Consider the following 18,827-nt stretch of genomic DNA (forward strand, 5'->3'; position numbering starts at 1 on the left):
GCTCCCGCCCTCGCGTTGCGTTGCGTTGACGGACGGAGCCATGCGCCTTTTCCGGCTTCAATGCAGCGATGCGATGGCGCCGGGTGCCTGCCCGCCCGCGTCGCCAGGCGTGGCGTTCGGGCGGCCGGCGGGGCATGCAAAGCGCGACGCGACGCGATAGCGAGGCCCACGGCGACACCGGCCTGTGGCGCCACTGCCGCGCGTACGTGGAAATGGAATGGTGCGTGCCGACTGCCGAGAAACATGCTCACGTGGGAACCTGTATGTTCCGACGATGGCCCTTTTCACGCGCGGATTCGCGAGGCGGCGGCGCTCATGCTCGTCAGGCTATAGCTGGAACGGATGGACGGAAAAGGAACTTGTAGTAGTGAGCACGAGGCGTGCTGTGCTGGGTGGGTGCCCAGTGACGTCCTGTGGTCACCACGCACACTCGCAGCTTGGTTGCTGATGGTGATGGAAGGGGCAGGCAGGCAGGCAGTGTAGCGTCGCTTTTGTTACTTTCAGGTCCATGTTGCATCAGCCCAGTTCGGCCGCCCAAGCGTTAGGAGAGGCGTCATCTCGAGAGCAATCCAGGGAGGATTTTTTGCTGCGGATGCCAAGGCTTAAACCAGACGCCGGAACCACGTGTGCAGTTTTATGACCCGGAACTACGTACATCAAAGGAGCCGAGAACAGCACGCTCGACACTACAGCCGTACTGTACAGCGTCACCTTGGACTTGAGGCGTCTGCGGTCTTCCTCGAGGCGTGTCGTCTGCCAAGTAGTCTAGTAGATTAGAATTAGACTCGAAAATCAACATAAGGAGTCGGTGAGAGCTGTGTCCGGAGCGCTGGTGGGCCGCGGGATTCGTTGGTGACGCCGTGGCCCGTCTATCACGTTCCCGTGTACACTCAACTTTTTCTCCCAGGCCGAGAGCCCAGGCCTGGCCACCTTTGCGGATAGGATTTGAGCGTCCAGCAGACGAGCACGAGATGGTGCCTTTTTTTCATTTTTATGTTTAAAAATATTGAAACTAAAATCTATACTACTCTAATAATAACCTAAATATGCTACCACGGCTTTACCCTCCATGCTGACAGTCTAGACCCGTCCCACGGTCCCCGGGTGGTTCTCTTGTTCGCAAAAAAATAATACTGAGAGCAGTAGAATATTTTATGAATTTAATTGCATTTTAGTGATTTTATATAGAAAGAAATCAATAATAGCCAAATAACCTCATAAATTTATGAAATTTTACGGAGCAATGACATATGTGATCATAAAAAATGTTTAGACTCAATGAGTGGCTAACATATTGCAACAAACATGATATGTGTGAATAATGTCTGTCACGCTATTCGACAAACAAAATTGTTACCGATGATATCCGTGTCTCACTAGTTTCGTATTCGATACACAACTATCCGCATTTGAATCCAATAATCCATATTTATATCTGTATCTGTAGCTATCCACATCCAAATTTAAATATGAATAAAAATATAAAAACAAATATGTTTCTAGTGATATCTATTCGTATTCGATGGGATTACATCCTACGATCGAGGAACCAAACACTTAAAGGGTGTTTGGTTTCAAGAATCAATTCACTCTAGATGAGGCAGTGCATCATGAATTTATTCGACAAACTTGGTGGAATAAACTCATTCCTCATATTATTACTAATTATTAACATACCAAGAATGAAAATAGTGATGGATGAACTCACTCCATTCTACAATCGAAATAATAAAGTGAGGAGTGAGAATATAATGTATTACTTTATTCTTCATACCAAAAACACTATTAGTCGATCAGACACACACACGACAAAATTTAGGGCCGTTTGTTTTAGCATATTTCTGATGAGCTTTACTGAAAATTAGTTACGGGAAGAATCTGGTTATGAGGAGAATCTATGTATCATGTGAATTACGTGGTGAGAAAGATGGAGGAGTCTATAGAATTTAGAATATATAAAGTGACGACTTGATCGATTCTAAATCTATATTTATTTTGAACGTTTTTATTAAAACGATTTTTATAAAAACATACTGGTCGGATGTTTAGTAGTTCACAACAGTTTTCTCGTAGTCACAAGCTAGCTGAAAAAAATGAATAGCTGAAAAAAAGATGGAATAAACAGGGCCTTTAGCTCGCAGGCCCATCTCTGACGGGTTACCGCTTTGCGGAGATCCGAAGGCATCGTCCCGAGACCCGATTCCCCGTCCCAGAGACGAGAGACGGCACAACCCTTGCTGCCGTCCTGGTCGCCACACGGCCACACCAACCCAACACCTCTTCTTCCTCCGCTCTCAGCTTACCCCACCACAGGCGAGGGAGGCGACTCCTTCCTCGCGGCTGCCCGCTCCGGCCCCGATCGCATCTCCTTTGCACGCCACGGCCCGCGGCCCGCGCGCAGTGTCCATCGGCACGGCCGTCCTCCGTGTGTGGGGGCGCATCTGGTGCTAGCTTGCCGGGCTAGGGTTTGGCTTGGCCTCGTCTACCGCCCCGTCTCGTCTGATAGGCACAGGTTCCGTGCACGCGATCGTCGTCTCTCCATCCGTTGTGACTGCTTGCCGTCCCCCGCTTGCTTCGTCCTGCTACGGGAGGGCCACTGCTGCCATCGCGTCCACCGACGAATTTCCCCACAGGTTCAGCTCCCATCAACCTCCGGCCTCTTAGGTCCTCACCTTCCCAGATCTGGCCGCTCGATAGCAACATCGGATTCGTTCGCGTGCTCCCTTGATCCCGCGATGTTAGCGAATTGCTCGGATGTTGTTTATGTCTTGAGTTTTTACGCATAGTCCTAATCCATATGTATGTCGTGGGCCCATTTTTTATGTTCAGGTTTATGTCGCGCGTTCTAGCGGATGCCTCCGGAGATAGAAAATTGGACTATTCAGAGTTGTGAATCGTGATACAGTTGGTTAGAAGCTTCACGCTTCAGTTAGTGTGGTTCAATTCTCGACTGCCAATATGGCAGTCATTTAGATTGGGGGTAAGTGTTGACCTCCAGATTTGAGGATGTGGGTGGTGTGAGTGATCTGGATTAAACCATCGGTGTTATGGGCAGCGGATGAGGGAGGAAGGTTTTATTTCGACCTTGGATGGAATGAGAAGGGTTATCTTATGCTGACTAGCCACAATAAATTAGAAGACATTGTTCATGAATTGATGGGGGTAAGAGGGCCTGAGCCTCTAACTGGGCCACCGTTTAGTTTTTGCATGGAAATTCCGAATTCAACTCATGGGTTGGGTTTCTTCGTTCTGTAAGACTTGTTGGTTGGACTGTCAGTTGTTGGTGTCTGTCTGACCCCTTCGTCAGACCCCTTCGATCTACTAGGGCGGCTGAATCAGTTTGGCTGAGCAGGAAGATAACACAAAAATGGACAAGTAGGGTGGACTGTCTGGATCTTTTGCTTCTTGAACATCTTTTTTGCTGCTGTATTTTTGTTGCTTGTTAATGGAAACGGGCAACAGCTCGTTTCAGGAAAAAAAATCATGGGATCTGCTCAATGGCTACATTTCAGACGTGGCACCCTTTAAAGTCATGCTGTATTATGGTGAATCGGACCAATCTGCCCTACCCCCACGAATTTGCCTGTTTCACTATTTATGAGATTATTTTATGTGCCCTTCACTGGTGTGGGCACCAATAAAAAAGCACACCTCTATATGCTTTCCAGTATTTCCCCAGCTTTGTTTAGTCTTTTCTTTCTACACTCCGTTTCGAAGTCAGTATTGAGGGCCGAAAATTGTAATTGGAAATGGCAGACCCAAATCCAGCGTTTGGCTGGTCATGGAATTTGTTGTTCAGAAACTTCCTCCGTTTTCGTGTGGTATTCAGCCCAACGAGCACAGCCTTGCGACGATTCCGAGTCGATACCCTTCGTATTTGTTGGAAACCATGTCTCATGCCACCCAAACACTAGCATTGGATTTAAGCCTCATTTCAATTCCCACCTAGTTTTGGTATTAGACACATTTCAATTCCATGGCCTTGAATGCTGACATCCAAACGGACCACTAGTGTTTTGTGCATCGATTTTTCATTCAAGTATTCAACTCTTCACTGCCCAAATGAAAACTCGTATTTCTTTGTGGTTGTGAACTTGTGTTTGCCTGGCTATGCATCTGGTTGTTGCTGTAATGAAAAATACCATTTCATAGATCGAAGGCATGCTACCATGCCCAATTTGTAGTTTTCAGTTGCTGCTTTTTAAATTTATCATTACTGGTCTCAAACTGGACATATAACCATTTTAGCCTAACTCAAAAGTCAAAACAAAGGCAGTGTACTTATTATTGCAATATATTTAGCCCACATTTTTTATAATCTTTTGGTAATATTATGTTTGGTAACTATTTTGTCTTCAACCTAATTGATTGGGTATTTATTTTCAAGTGAAAATATTCGTAATGCATATAGTTTTGAATGATATTGCTGGATTGGTTCAGTATGCATAATAAAATGTGTTCGTTTCTTTATTGGTCCATATGGCAGCTGACTAATGTTTCTTCTTCCCTTGTGGCCTCACAGAGCATTAGAGCAATTATCTTGGAGTTGCAGATCTGTACCTGAAGATTCATATTGAAATCTGGAAGCTTCTGCTGTTGAGTACAGAGAAATATTTCTTGCCTTTTGAGGAAGACTGCAGAGCCCCTAAATGTGAAACTTGTTTCTTTTCTTGTCTACTCCTGAATGCTGACGAACTCAGCCTCTCACGTTACTTAGCTGAAGGTCGTACTGGTACAGACACCGAGGATGGAGCAAGCAACAGGTGTAAGTGGTCCTGAACACATAATTGATATTCCAAGGGAAATTGGTCCTCCTGCTTCGGTTTCTCGTAGTGCTGGTAGAGAGAACCATGAAGAATCGAATCCTGTGGACAGGCCTTCAACAAGAGCTCTAGTACCTGCCTTGCAGGCACCATCAGCAATAGGTGCTGTACCTATTACAGGGCATACTTCAGGCACTAGGAGAAATGACAACTATGTTCGTCGGCACAGAAGCCCATTGAATTCTGGACTGTGGATTTCAATTGAAGTTATTGTTAACTTTAGCCAGATTGTTGCTGCCATTGTTGTTCTTTGTGTGTCAAGAAAGGAACACCCACAAGCTCCATTACTTGAGTGGGTCATAGGTTACACTGTTGGTTGTTTTGCAACGTTACCCCATCTCTATTGGCGCTATATACACCGTAATATTGTAAATGGTGAGCATGAGTCATCACATACACCTCAAGGGTCCGCTCATAACAACTCAAATGAAGCGACTCATGCTGCAAGTGCATCAGAACGCCGCAGAAATGCTGCCCGAAATGCTGTGCTTGCTAATCCTAGGTACTCATGCCTTCTTTTTTTCCTTAAAAAAATGGATCGGTATTTACAATGAATATGTTTGACTGTCACTTGTTTTGTTTATTTATGGTGCTGCAAAATGGCTATGCATTAAAGATGAATGCCCTGTGCTATCTGCAGGATCAATGCGCTGTTTGACCACTTCAAGATGGCCCTGGATTGTTTCTTTGCCGTCTGGTTTGTTGTTGGAAACGTGTGGATATTTGGTGGCCGTTCTTCTGCTGCTGATGCACCGAACTTGTACAGGTAAATGTGAACTGCTCTTCAATTGATGAGATGTCACTATGTCAGCTTCTTTATCCTGCAGCTGACTTTCTACTTCCCACCAGGTTGTGCATTGTGTTCCTCACTTTTAGTTGCATTGGGTATGCCATGCCATTCATCCTATGTGCAATGATATGCTGTTGCCTTCCCTGCATTATATCTATTATGGGTTTTAGAGAAGATACAAACAATACAAGGGGTGCTTCCTCAGAATCTATCAATGCTTTGCCTACATATAAATTCAAAATCAAGAAACGTCGCCATGGTTCAGGCAGTGAAACTGAAGGTCAGGAAGGAGGGATATTGGCTGCAGGAACTGACAAGGAGCGATCACTCTCTGCTGAAGACGCAGTACGTCTATCTTGAATTTTTAGTTCTTTTTGTCACCATCACTTATTTGTTTTCTTATTACTCTTTTGGTATTGCAGGTTTGCTGCATCTGTCTTGCAAAATATGCGCACAATGATGAGCTCCGTGAACTTCCATGTGCACACTGTTTCCACAAGGACTGTGTTGATAAATGGCTCAAGATAAATGCACTTTGCCCTCTGTGCAAATCTGAGATAGTGAGCTCGTCTGGTACTTCTGATGCCCGCCAATCAGACCAGAACACCGTTCCTGTGCAGGAGATCGAAATGCATTAGGTTGGTCTGTTCCCGCAGCTTATCACATAAGGATACATCTGATTTGTGGCTCTCAATCTTCATGTATAAAGTTGGAGATTGATGTATGGATTGTAGAGACGCGTAGGTTTTTTTTTGTATTTAACACTGCTATCTTGGAGAAGTTACAGCTATTCTCGCTGTCACCCAACTATGGCAAGCCAATACTACCCAGGTTTTCCCCCATAGCGTGGGTTGCACCTTATGTTCTGCTCTTTATGACATTGCATGACTTCTTTCGAGTTTCTAGAGCGAAATAGGCAGGCGAGTTTCTTTTAAGGCTATCTCTAGCAACGGTGTGTAGGTGGACGTGCAAAGTAAGTAACGTTTTGCACTGTAGACTATACTGTTTACAAAGTGAAGTTTGAAATACAGAGTTAGACAGATGATGAGATAGGGAGACTTAAGAGATAGTATAAGGCAGTTATCAGCATAGTGTGCATATGGCCGTAGTAAAGTTTGAATTAAAAAGTGAGATAAGAAAGTTTGAAATAAAAGGTGAGATAAGAGATATGATATAGAAGATGTTGGGAAAGTTTGAAATAAAAAGTGAGATAAAAAAGATTTGAAATAAAAGGTGAGATAAGAGGTATGATATAGAAGATGTTGGAGATAGTCTAATCAAGTGGTTGTAGTGAAACATTTTCGTGCATGCAACTTTTGAAATACTCCCTCCATTCTAAACTATACTATAGGACGGTTGGTTTTTTCTATATATATATTGTTTTTGCTATGCACTTAGATATATATTACATCTAGATATATCATATATAGTTATAATGTATTTAGATGAAATTGTCTTATAGTTTGGGACTTGGAATGGAGGGTGTATTTTCATGCTACAAATTGAAGTTACCGATATCAGTTTATGAAAACCTTCGGCTAAGAGCCTGTTCTGCACTTCTGCTTGATATGAGGCCGAGAAGCTGAGAGCTTTATGAACAATAACGAATAACACCATGGATATGTTTATTTTCTATTGGTAGGCTCTATATGGAGTTACAATAGCTGATTTTCTGTTTTCACTTGTGCAAAGTTGTTTTCATAGCTAATGTCTTACTTTCTAAATTATTGTTTTTTGAATTTATAGCTTTTACTATGTACTTAAATATAAATATAGCGTGTATGTCAATATAATATATAGAAACTGTAGACTGTAGCAAGGCATGAACACATAATTAGTTTTGTTTAATGTCTGAGCAAAGACGCAAGCCTAAAATCAATGCAATTCATGTCTGCTTGTTTAATGTTGAGTGATGCTGCGCGCCTAGGGCAAAGTAATGCAATTCATTGTCTGCTTTCTTCGTGTGCTGAAGAACGTTTCGCCTGCCCGTGATCTCTCTACTGTGCTTGTACTACAATGAAGTTTAAAAAAAAAAGAGTGACCCTGGAAATTCTTATACATAAAATTTCGAAAAATAAATAAATTCGTGTACATACACAAATACGTTTACAGGTAGTACAAATTGCATTATTTTGCATCGTACGTGTTTTGCCTGTACCGGCGCAGGTAGTACAAATTGTCAAATTACATTCACGTTCACGGGGATAACGGCAGCTTCTTTCTTTCCTCGGTGTCCTGTGCAAACTTCAGCGACTGCTTGCGCTCTGGTGTGGACGAGCGTCTCTCCCCGGACGCGGCTGCCGCCTCCCCCATCCGCTGCTCGAACGGGGTCCTGAACTCGTTGGACCCCTTCCGCTCCAGCGGCGAGCGCGAAACCGAGTCCATGCGGGAGTGGTCGCTCAGAGGCGACGCCCGGGGCCCACCGAAATCGCGCGTGGCTGTGGCATCCTCCTGCTCCGCCCCCTCCCTCTTCCTCCCATGGCTGCTGCCGCCGTTCGTCGACGGCGAGTCGCTCCATCCCTGCTGCTGCCTGAAGTGGGGCGCAGACATGTCCTTGCGGTCGTAGTGCTGCAGCCACGCGCGGAACCGCTTGAGCGACACGCTCCCGGACCCGGGCTCCGCCGCCGCCCGGACCTCGTGCCGTTCCCGGTAGATGAACGTGACGAGGTAGGCGAGGAGCACGAGCGTGGCCGCCACGGCGGTGATGAGGAACAGCCCACTGAAGTTCCACAGGGTGAGGCTGGCGTTGTCCGCGTCGACGCCGTCGACGCATGACCCGGGCACGCCGAACCACTTCCTCTCGATGAGGTCCATGTCGTCGCCTTCCGTCAGCCCCACGATGGCGCGCGACACCTCCGTCGCCATGGGAGAGCCTCTCGCAAACGCGAACCCGAGGCCCGTGCCCTTGTAGACGGGGCCGGACATGGTGTAGCCGTCGCAGTACTGCGACAGAAAGACCTTGAGGTACGGGACCTCGTCGAACACCGCAGCGACCCCGCCGCCGGCCGATCCCTTGGACAGCGCGTCCGCGTACTCGGCCGGCGTGCTGTAGCTCCTCAGCCTGCTCGGGTCGAATTTCATCTGCAGAAGCTCGCCGTGGACGAAGGAACCCTCCTGGTACCCGACGTAGTCACCGTTGTCGATGAGATCATTCACGTCCGTCACTGCCGGCCGGAGCTTCTGGACCGTCAGCATCGATGTCAAGCTGGCCGTGTAGCTCGACGTCAGGATCAGGACGGCGAACACCCATATGACCATCAGGAACTTGGACAGGTTGCTCACCACATTCTCCCCTGCACACCATCACCATGAGAGGCTGATCAGTTACTGTGCGCGAAGAAGCAGAGAGCTATCTTAACTTACTGTGCGCGAAGACAAGGGTGGAGAAGGCGTAGTGGAAGATGATGCCGAACTGCTGCAGTGGCGTGCCTCGGAACTCCGGGTTGATCCGGTGCTCGATCACCCAGATGACGAAGCCGGTGAAGATGAAGGCGGCGAGGCTGACGAGCCAGAGCGCGGGCGTGAGCGGCTTGAGGAAGAAGAACATGCCCGTGGCCGTCTGCGCCTGCACCGCCACGACCATCGACCATCCCGACTCGGTGTACGGCATGGTGAAGTCCGCATCCCCCATTCTGACCACCGTGATCGACACGTCGCCGACGACCGCATCGGCTTTCTCCTCGGGAATCAGCTCTACCATCTGGTCGTAAGAAGACGAACTCGCGTTCCCGATGCCGTAGTACGGCGCGTACTGGTAGTACACCGGGTAGGGCAGTGCCTTGATGGCCGCCTCGAACACGTCGATGCAGTAGCCGGAGACCATCGTCCTGTCGCTCGTCGTGTCGTTGTACACCTGCACGAACTGCTGGAACCCGTGCTTCACCGGCACGGCGATGACAAGCGACCGTTCCACCGGCGAGAAAGCCCACCCGTCCGGAATTCGCGTGTCAGATTCTCCCGCGCCGGGGAAACTTACTTTCTTCAAACCTTCACCGCTGCCGGCGTCGAACTCCTGCGAGACCCCACTCTTCGTGGTCCAGAACCCCACCGTCGTGAGCCCGTCAGCGGCGAAGTTCACGATCTCGTACGCCGGCGTCTGCGGTTGCCCGTCCAGCAGCCTGAACTTCCCTGCCAGCCCCTCGAATGTCGTGTCGAGCACAGCCTTGAGCAACTTCTCGCCGGTGGCAGACACGCCGAGCTGGTCCAGCTCCGTCCCTCCTCCTGTCGGTGGCTCGAAGGCCGAGCCAGAGATCCCGGCCGCCTCAACGGCCGCGGCGGCCGCGAACGCCGTGTCGTACGCCTGGAGCGTCGACGTGGTCGGCTCCGTGGTGTCCTGAGAGCCATTGTTCTCCAGCTGAAACCTCGCCTTGAACCGCCTGGCGAAGTCGCTGACCTCGCTGGTGGGCGGCGCGTACTGGCGGACGCTGACGACGCCCTGCATCGCGTCGGCGTCGTCGCTGCCCAGCGCGTCGCCGTCGCCGTCGCCGGTGTCGCCCACGGCGGACGTGGCGATCCAGACGTACCCGTCGGACATCATGCCGGCGCCCTTGGCCCTGTGGAACAGCCGCAGCGCCAGCGGGAAGGGCATGTGCACGACGAACACGCGCGCCGTCATCGCCGAGGCGCGGTACAGCACCGCGTCGAGGCGGTCGTCGGACGCGTCGGCCGGCACCGCCGCGCGGTGCGCCACGGTGGCGCCGGCGCCCCGGAGCGCGTCGGAGAGCGCCGGGACGATGCCGGCGCCGGAGCGCGAGTCCTCGTGCAGCAGGACCGCCGAGCGCCAGTGGAAGTTCTCCAGGACGCCCGCGATGGGCGCGGCCTGCGAGGAGTCGCCCGGCGCGGTGGCCACGGAGAAGCGCGCGGTCCACGTCGCGGGCGCCGCGGAGAAGGCGAGGACGGGCACGTGGGCGCGGTCGCCGATGCGCGCCACGAACTCGGCGGCGGCGGCCGTCCGCGACCCGTCGATGATGGCCTGCGCCTTGGCGTTCCTGATCAGGTCCACCGCTGCGACGCAAGGCGACAACGTAAGCGTACGTAGAGTGCATGTATCTCTGTACCGGTCAGTCATGAATGGTCATCTAAGAGTTATAGAGTGTTCTGACAGCCGGCACAGAAAGAATGCCGTGACGGCGAGCGAGCTCACCGGCGGAAGCGGCGGCGACGGCGTCGCCGGACGAGTCCCGGAAATGCAGGTCGACCCTGGTGGTGGAGTTGGTGTGCGTGGCGTAGTAGTCCTCCACCGCCATGCTAATGCTGGTCCGCCACCTCCTCCCGGGGGCAGAGGCCAGGTCGAGTATGACGCCGACATTAACGGTCTCAGCAGCGGCGGCGGGCCAGTGGCCGAGCAGAGCAGCCAGAAGGCAGAGTAGGACGAAGGAAGCGGAGGTGGCGGCGAAACGCATCTGCATTTCCTGGACGATCGGTTGATGCTGCTTGTGTCCTTGGGACTGGAACACTGGATTCCTTCTTATACTGGGCGAGTCAGCGGCGAGGTTGCGTGTCCCGTGGCAATGCATCGCGCCGTCTCATCCTTGTTTTTTCGATTCGAATGCTCCTTGGTTGAACGACTATTTGGAAGTGGCCAGTGGCTTGCTGAGTAAGGTTTATTTTACTTCAATTTACAGCGCCCTAGTTCTCTCAGACGAATGCGACGAGGTAGCAAGGCAAACACTGGCTAACCCACCACCATCTTCCATCCGATATAGACGAAGCTGTTGCTGTATCTATCTGGATTGTCATTCATCTGCAGCAGTACACATCTGACACGGGACAACTATGTTCGCTTGTCTGTTTAGAGTGCTGCAGCTGTAATCTATAGAGACAAAAACACTGTATTAAAGCTAAGTGAACAGGCTCGAATGGTGGGCCCCATGTTGTTACAGTTGGTGAGGTACTCATGCATATATATTTTTTTTCCATTCTTCTCATCTCCACTACAGTCTCCAAATCCATTTTAGCAGGGTTGTTCGCTTTCGATTAAAAACAGTTGTTTGGACTGCTGTAACTGTAATTTGTAGAGACAAACACTATAAAAATTGTAGAAGACGATACGGATTAAAACCAAACGATCAGACTCGCTTCGTTAAAAATTCCCAAACCTCCAGAGTCCGTGGGCCTACATATATTCTCAAATTTGACCATGCGATATTTGAACCTGTCTATGTCCCCTGAGGGCCTGAGCCCTGAGGTCACATTCTTTCCTTTTCACGGCTGCAACATTTTCTAGACCATTGGATTTCACACCCACGTTCCTGTCACCTATGAGGATCCCGATGTTGAACATTTTCTTGTACATATTCATCTCAATCTACATAGGTTGGAGTGATTTGGTATAGAATTAGTTTAAAATCTACACCAAATCATTCCAACACACATGGATTGAAGTGGATACATACATGCTTATGCAAACAAGCCTGAATGGTGACAAGACAAGGGATCACCCTGCTGTGGTCCTAAAGGTTTTATGTGGCATGCTTGAAACAAAAGGTGATGGATTCTTCGTCAAGTTGAGATGAAGTATGAACAAGACAGAAACTTGAATCTTTTCCTTGAGTAGTGTGTTGAACTTCTTGTATTACTACATATGGTGTCGTGTGGTCTTAGTGCTATGAGTGACCTTTTTTTTAACAGTCATACTTATTCATTTGTGAATATTGAAGTCCGAAACATTGAGTATTCCTTAGCTAAACAGATTTATCCCCTATAGGTTTAGTGGTGTGCGTGCATGCGGATGGATGGGTGTGGGTTGCTGAATGAGAAAATAAGAAAAACGGTCGCCATCAGATTTCACAAACTGCATAAACAAGGGCCAAATTCTTATTTAACATTGCAAATTTTTACAATCTGCTACCGTCATCGATGTCTCGATGAAACATGGGGTCCACCTGTGCCACTAACCACGCCAACTAACTAAAACTTTCAGTAAAATTGTCTGCCGCCCAAAATACAATCTGGTAGTATTAGACAGTTTGGCATTACATCGATAGTGGTAATTCTTATTTATCTCCCAGCACAAATTTAGGGAAAAGGTAAAACAGGCAAACAATAATGTAATAACGAATTGGAGAAAATGGTCAATTATTGTAGACCACCTCAGCTTTCCTGGGTGCAACACTGTCACTACAGTAAAAAAGAGGAGCTAGATTGACTAGATAATTAGGGATGACTGTTTATACGTCGATCACAAACGGCAAATGCAGTACAGAAAAAGTAACCCCGTCTCCAATATCAGGCAAATATTTTTCACAATATTGCCAGGTCTGTTACACTATAAACTCTATCCTGTGCAACTAACTCTGGTTTTTGCACTTGCAACCTACTACTATCCCGTACCTTAAATTCTCATCATTTGACCTCGACTTGTATTGGCTACCAAAGAAAAGACTGGAGCAGCACCTCCAGCTGCTAGCGCTTCAGCAGTGTCTCAGTTGGTTTGTTTCAAAGCCAAGTGATTTGGCAGGTAGCTCATGAAAAATGGCGAGCATGGTTCTTTGTTCAGGTACTTACATCAGCTTCATCCAGTGACGAAGACAAATAGTTCAAGATGAAATCGTCTAGATCTCCTTCTAGAACTGAATCCGGGTCAGATACTTCATAGTTCGTCCGGAGATCTTTGACCATACGGTATGGCTGACAAAACACAAAAAGAACAATTATTTACTGATATGATGTTTGCACTTAAGATATCCATCTTTACTCTATACTATAACACAATAGAAAGATTATGACAAAAAAATAATAGAAAAATTTATATTCTCTTTTTTCAAAACATCATTAGTTAGAAAGATCATGTCACAAAATTTTCCAGAAAGTAATCACTAGTTTGCAGCTTCTTAATTTTTAAAAATCCTGAGATGAGTATGGAAACAAAACAGAAACAGAATGACTAACTATATAGACTAGTAGCTTAAAGGGAACACAGATAATGCTACTGAGAGGTCACAATTTATAAAAACTCGACCTACGGGGGGTAAGACAGCCCCCGAGTATTGTATTAAGAAGGAAACATTCTCACACAGGTCGAGAAAACCCCCCGAACCCCTGTCCCACTCATACACAGCGGCATCGAAGCCCATGTGAGAACGACCGCGACCGGGGCTAAGCCTTAGACCTGTGCTTTGGCGTGGGACAGACGAGTGGATTTTTTTAACCACAACCTGAAATTCTCTCCCACGGGGAGTCGAACCCAGGACCTGAGGAGTGCTACTCAGACCACCTAACCAATTCAACTAGAGCCCCTTTCACGAGGTCACATTTTATCATAACTAGAGTTGATAGTTTAATTTGGTATTCAAAATGGAAAGCTTACATGGAGAACATAAGATCTTATTTGGTTGCCCCAGCTGATTTCGTTGAGTGATTGTGTGTGCTCTGCATTCATCTGTGCCTGGCGGGCAATCTCAAGCTGATCAAGACGAGATTGGAGCACTGCCATTGCTGATGCCTTGTTCATGTGCTGTGATCTGCATTTCTCAATCAGGAGGAGTACATCACTTCAACATTTATGTTTATAAAACATTCAACGATAGAAATAGCATAACAGGTAGTGAAATGCAAAGAAGAAGGCATCAAATTTACCTTTCATTTTGAGATGTTGCACTTATACCAGTCGGAATGTGCACAATTCGAATGGCACTCTCTGTAGTGTTGGCATGCTGACCACCAGGGCCACCAGATCGGAAACGTTCTATCCTAAGATCAGAATCTTTGATCTGGTACCGGCTAGTGGTATCCCCAAGAATAGGTATTACAGCAACAGCCGCAAAGGAAGTGTGCCGCCGCTTTCCACTGTCAAATGGAGAAATTCGCACTAATCTATGAACTCCTACTTCAGCTTTGGCATATCCAAATGCATATTCACCATCAACTTTGATAGTGGCCCTCTGGGAGAAATAGTTGTTTAAGATCAGTTCCTTTTTTTCTAATCCAAACACTACTAAAAAAACATGTATGTTCAGCAACACATACTAGTGAGAGAAAACAACCTTGATTCCTGCTACTTCACCAGACATCTCTTCTACCACAGTGATTTTATATCCTCGTCGCTGGGCCCATGACCTATACATGTTCATGACCATTGCAGCCCAGTCCATGCTCTCAGTGCCGCCAGCCCCTGCCTGAACCTGAAACCATCGTCATAAGATGATAAGAAATCACCCATTGAAAACCTCATTAGAAAAGAGCATAAGACAGGCATTACTTTAAGTATAAGGGCTCTAGATGGAGCGGTTAGCTGAAAAATTCTTACAAACATAATGAAATTATTAAGGGAGACACAAAATAAACCTCAATGAAGCAAGAACAAGAGTCATTGTCTCCAGAAAGTAACGCATTAAGTTCTTTCTCCTTTGCACTTCTTCTCATATCAGCTAAAGCCTTCATGCTTTCCTGCACAAAACAGTTAAAATAACAGTTGAAACAGGTAGATGATCAGCACAAAGGATGGAAAATAGATTCGTGCTGTAATTTCAAACTTCATATCATGTAATGAGCATTGTACTCACCATCTCAAGTTCATTATCGTTTTCTTCACGTGCAAGCCGTAGCATCTCAATGTGTTCAATCAATTCCTGCTCAAATTGGTTCACTGACTTAATCTTGCCCATGAGCTCACCCTGCTCACGGCTAACCCTCCCAGCAAAAACTGGGTCTTCCCAGAGGTCTGGCTTCTCCAACACCACAGCCAATTGCTTCGTTCTCTCAAGTATCCATCCCCACTGAACAAATCAAAACAATGCCCAATTCGGGCCGGATAATTTAGCCCAGTTAGCGAGCATAAACACACCCCACACATAAGATGTTCGCTCAAATGCCTAGACGAATCAAGAACTTAACTGCACATACAAATAAAAAAATGCCAAATTCAGACGGGATAAAAACGTTCAGTTAGCGAGCATAAACACACTACGGACATAAGATGTTCGCTCAAATGCCTGAATGAATCAAGAACCTACGAGTAAGATACACATCCTTGCGCAACCATAGAAGTCAATTTGGCCAACGGAAAAACACTGAATTTCGGGTGTCATGTGAATATTGTACCTTGAGGCGCTTTTTGATGACCTTGACTGACTGTGCGACGGCCGCGGCATGGCTGCGCCAGTCGCTCTCGGCTTCGGGAAGAATCGTCCACCCCTTGTCGGCGATTGAGTCTACAGTCAGGCCGTCCGCGGTCATCGGAGCCTCCGCCACCGCCTCCGAGGACGGAGAGGAGAGCCACCGCATCGGAACGCGGAGCAGAGTGGAGTCAGCGGCGTGGGGGAGGCCATCAGTGGGCCCCAAGAGGGACGCCAAGGCAGGGCCACGGGTGAGGAGGCAGGGAGTAATGCCTGGCGTCTTGCGGTGGAGGTGGGAAACGAGGCGCGACGCCGCTGATCTGGTTAAGAGGCGGGAGGCCATTTTTCGTGGGCTTCGAACGTGCTCGCCGCCGCTATGTGGCTCACTTCGCGCACAGGCACAGCCCCTCTATACGGGATAGCTCCTCAGTCCTCACCATCGCCGCCGCGCACGTGGTCGCCGCCGCCACCGCTCGGGACCTGCTGCTTGACTGACTGCCACAGTTATCTGCGAGAGGAGGAATTTGGATGCGCCGCTGCCCGCTGGAGCCCCGCTCGAGTTTTTTTTTTCTCTTCTATTTTTGTGTTTTAAACTATTTCTGAAGATAACATTACTACACCAGAATGATTTTATTCCTAAAATTAACCTGTTTGACCACGTCAATCATTTTACCGCAGCTAAACAATGATGAGAGGATATTAAATCACTTTTTATTCAATTTTAAATAGGTCTTAGGTACTTTTTGGTTCCCTTAGTCACTAGGTTAAATTTTAGTGACTACAGTTTAGTCGCTAAATGTCGGCGTTTCGACCCGGGGTCACCGGACCGACGAGTAAATTGTCGCCGCGTGCCCCAGCCCAGATGGATCGGCGCGAGACGGAGCGCGAAGGGGGGGAAAGCCGGAGGGAGACAGGCATAAAAGGGGAAACCCGCGGCCTTCGTGTTTGTCCCGCGCCCAGGTCGGGTGCGCTTGCAGTAGGGGTTACAAGCGTCCGCGCGGGAGGGAGCGAGAGGCCTGTGCGCGCGCCGTCCCGTCCTTCCCCGCGCGGCCAACCCTCCGTAAGAGGGCCCTGGACTTTCTTTTTATAGGCGTAAGGAGAGGGTCCAGGTGTACGATGAGAGATGTAGCAGTGTGCTAACGTGTCTAGCAGAGAGGAGCTAGTGCCCTAAGTACATGTCGTCGTGGCAGCCGGAGAGGTTTTGGCACCCTGTTCGTGTGATGTCGTGGCTGTCGGAGGAGCGCTGGAGCCTGGTGGAAGGACAGCTGTCGGGGTTGTCGAGTCCTTGCTGACGTCTCCTTGCTTCCGTAAGGGGGCTGAGAGCCGCCGTCATCATGGAGCACGCGGGGCGCCATCATTACTTGTTTTACCGGGGCGAGCCAGATAGGATGCCGGTCTTGTCCCCCGTAGCCAGGGCTAGCTAGGGGTAGGGTAATGATGGCCCCTCCTGTGGCGTGGTCGGTCCGAGCCCTGGGTAGGGCGAGGCGGAGGCTCCTCCGAGGTCGAGGTCGAGTCTGTCTTCCGAGGTCGAGGCCGAGTCCGAGCCCTTGGGTCGGGCGAGGCGGAGTTTGTCGTCTTCCGGGGCCGAGCCCGAGTCCGAGCCCTGGGGTCGGGCGAGGCGGAGTTCGTCGTCTTCCGGGGCCGAGCCCGAGTCCGAGCCCGAGCCCTGGGGTCGGGCGAGGCAGAGCTTCCTATGGCGCCCGAGGCCGGACTTGGCTGCTGTCAGCCTCACTTTGTCGAGTGGCACAACAGTCGGAGCGGCGCAGGCGGCGCTGTCCTCTTGTCAGGCCGGTCAGTGGAGCGGCGAAGTGACTGCGGTCACTTCGGCTCTGTCGACTGAAGGACGCGCGTCAGGATAAGGTGCCAGGCCTTCTTTGCATTAAATGCTCCTGCGATACGGTCGGTCGTCGTGGTGATTTGGCCAAGGTTGCTTCTTGGCGAAGATTGGGCCTCGGGCGAGCCGGAGGTGTGTTCGTTGCTTGAGGGGGCCCTCGGGCGAGACGTGAATCCTCCGGGGTCGGCTGCCCTTGCCCGAGGCTGGGCTCGGGCGAGGCGAGATCGTGTCCCTTGAGTGGACCGAGCCTTGACTTAATCGCACTCATCAGGCCTTTGCAGCTTTGTGCTGATGGGGGTTACCAGCTGAGATTAGGAGTCTTGGGGGTACCCCTAGTTATGGTCCCCGACAGTAGCCCCCGAGCCTCGAAGGGAGTGTTAATACTCGCTTGAAGGCTTTTGCCGCACTTTTTTGCAAGGGGACCGGCCTTTCTCGGTTGCGTTTTGTTCCGGTGGGTGCGCGCGAGCGCACCCGCCGGGTGTAGCCCCCGAGGCCTCGAAGGAGTGGTTTGACTCCTCCGAGGTCTTAATGCGTTTCGTGATGCTTCACCCAGTCTGGTTGTTCCCTCATGCGAGCTGGCCGTAGCCCGGGTGCACGGTCGGGTCCCAAGTTCTCGGGCTGGTATGTTGACGCTGTCAACGGTTTGGCCAGAGGCGGGTTTGCGAGAGCAGCCCCCGAGCCTCCGCACAGAGCGAGAGGACGGTCAAGGACAGACTCGACTTTTTTACATACGCCCCTGCGTCGCCTTTCCGCAAGGAGGAGGGGGGAAAAGCGCCATGTTGCCCTTGGAGGGCGCCGAACATGGTGTCTCCAGTGAGCTGCTAACGGGTAATCCGAGTGGACGCTCGTGCCCCATTTGTTAGGGGTCGGCTAGTGTCGGTGTTTTGGGTCCGACCGCACACCTGGGGTTGCCCCTCAAGGTGTTTCTAGGAGTAGGACGGTGTCGACGACTGTAGCAAAATAGTTCGTGCCGATCGCACGAGGGACAGTGGACAAGATTTACAGGTTCGGGCCGCTTAGAGATGCGTAACACCCTACGTCCTGGTGAGTATGTGAGCGTGGTTACAAGAGGGCTCTCTGGATTGAAGACACAGAGAGTTGATGTGGGTGGCTAAGTAAGATAGGGTCGATCGTTCTGAAGGGGTGCCCCCTAGGCCTTATATACTCGACCGTGGGGCAGTACATGTGGATATGATAACAACAAGTAGCTAAAAGGTAGTGAACCTCTTGAGTTTATCCCTACGTAATCCTCGCCGACTTATCCTCGCATGGCTCCGTTGCATGGGGGCTTCAGCGCGGGAAAGTCGGGTCTCTGTTGCGATTTA

General features: G+C 49.5%; 3 protein-coding genes across 5 annotated transcripts; 1 reads left to right on the forward strand and 2 right to left on the reverse strand.

Annotated features, from left to right (window-relative positions):
• Positions 1–2,151: 2,151 nt before the first annotated feature.
• On the forward strand, positions 2,152–6,474 carry LOC100383634 (putative RING zinc finger domain superfamily protein). Of its 3 annotated transcripts, none has more exons than NM_001414629.1 (6): positions 2,152–2,633; positions 2,830–2,980; positions 4,523–5,325; positions 5,464–5,589; positions 5,673–5,958; positions 6,036–6,474. In NM_001414629.1, exons 3-6 carry the CDS (start codon positions 4,748–4,750, stop codon positions 6,249–6,251), a joined length of 1,206 nt encoding a protein of 401 aa, NP_001401558.1. In that variant the 5' UTR covers positions 2,152–2,633; positions 2,830–2,980; positions 4,523–4,747; the 3' UTR covers positions 6,252–6,474. The 3 variants fall into 3 exon arrangements, with proteins under 3 accessions (NP_001401558.1, NP_001169753.1, XP_035814647.1); XM_035958754.1 differs by having other exon boundaries at positions 2,225–2,633; positions 2,830–3,375; NM_001176282.2 differs by lacking the exon at positions 2,830–2,980.
• Positions 6,475–7,758: 1,284 nt separating this feature from the next.
• LOC103627839 (glutamate receptor 2.8) lies at positions 7,759–11,419 on the reverse strand. The gene is made up of 3 exons (XM_008648155.2): positions 10,757–11,419; positions 8,977–10,617; positions 7,759–8,906 (listed from the first exon to the last, which is right to left on the reverse strand). Exons 1-3 carry the CDS (start codon positions 11,127–11,129, stop codon positions 7,810–7,812), a joined length of 3,111 nt encoding a protein of 1,036 aa, XP_008646377.1. The 5' UTR covers positions 11,130–11,419; the 3' UTR covers positions 7,759–7,809.
• A 1,314-nt stretch (positions 11,420–12,733) lies between these two features.
• Positions 12,734–16,210, reverse strand: LOC100281737 (peptide chain release factor 2). Its single transcript, NM_001154657.2, has 7 exons — positions 15,655–16,210; positions 15,117–15,329; positions 14,899–15,000; positions 14,598–14,735; positions 14,191–14,495; positions 13,922–14,075; positions 12,734–13,242 (listed from the first exon to the last, which is right to left on the reverse strand). Exons 1-7 carry the CDS (start codon positions 16,009–16,011, stop codon positions 13,108–13,110), a joined length of 1,404 nt encoding a protein of 467 aa, NP_001148129.2. The 5' UTR covers positions 16,012–16,210; the 3' UTR covers positions 12,734–13,107.
• Positions 16,211–18,827: the final 2,617 nt, after the last annotated feature.

This window comes from Zea mays, chromosome 5 (assembly GCF_902167145.1).
Source record: "Zea mays cultivar B73 chromosome 5, Zm-B73-REFERENCE-NAM-5.0, whole genome shotgun sequence".
NCBI lineage: Eukaryota > Viridiplantae > Streptophyta > Magnoliopsida > Poales > Poaceae > Zea > Zea mays.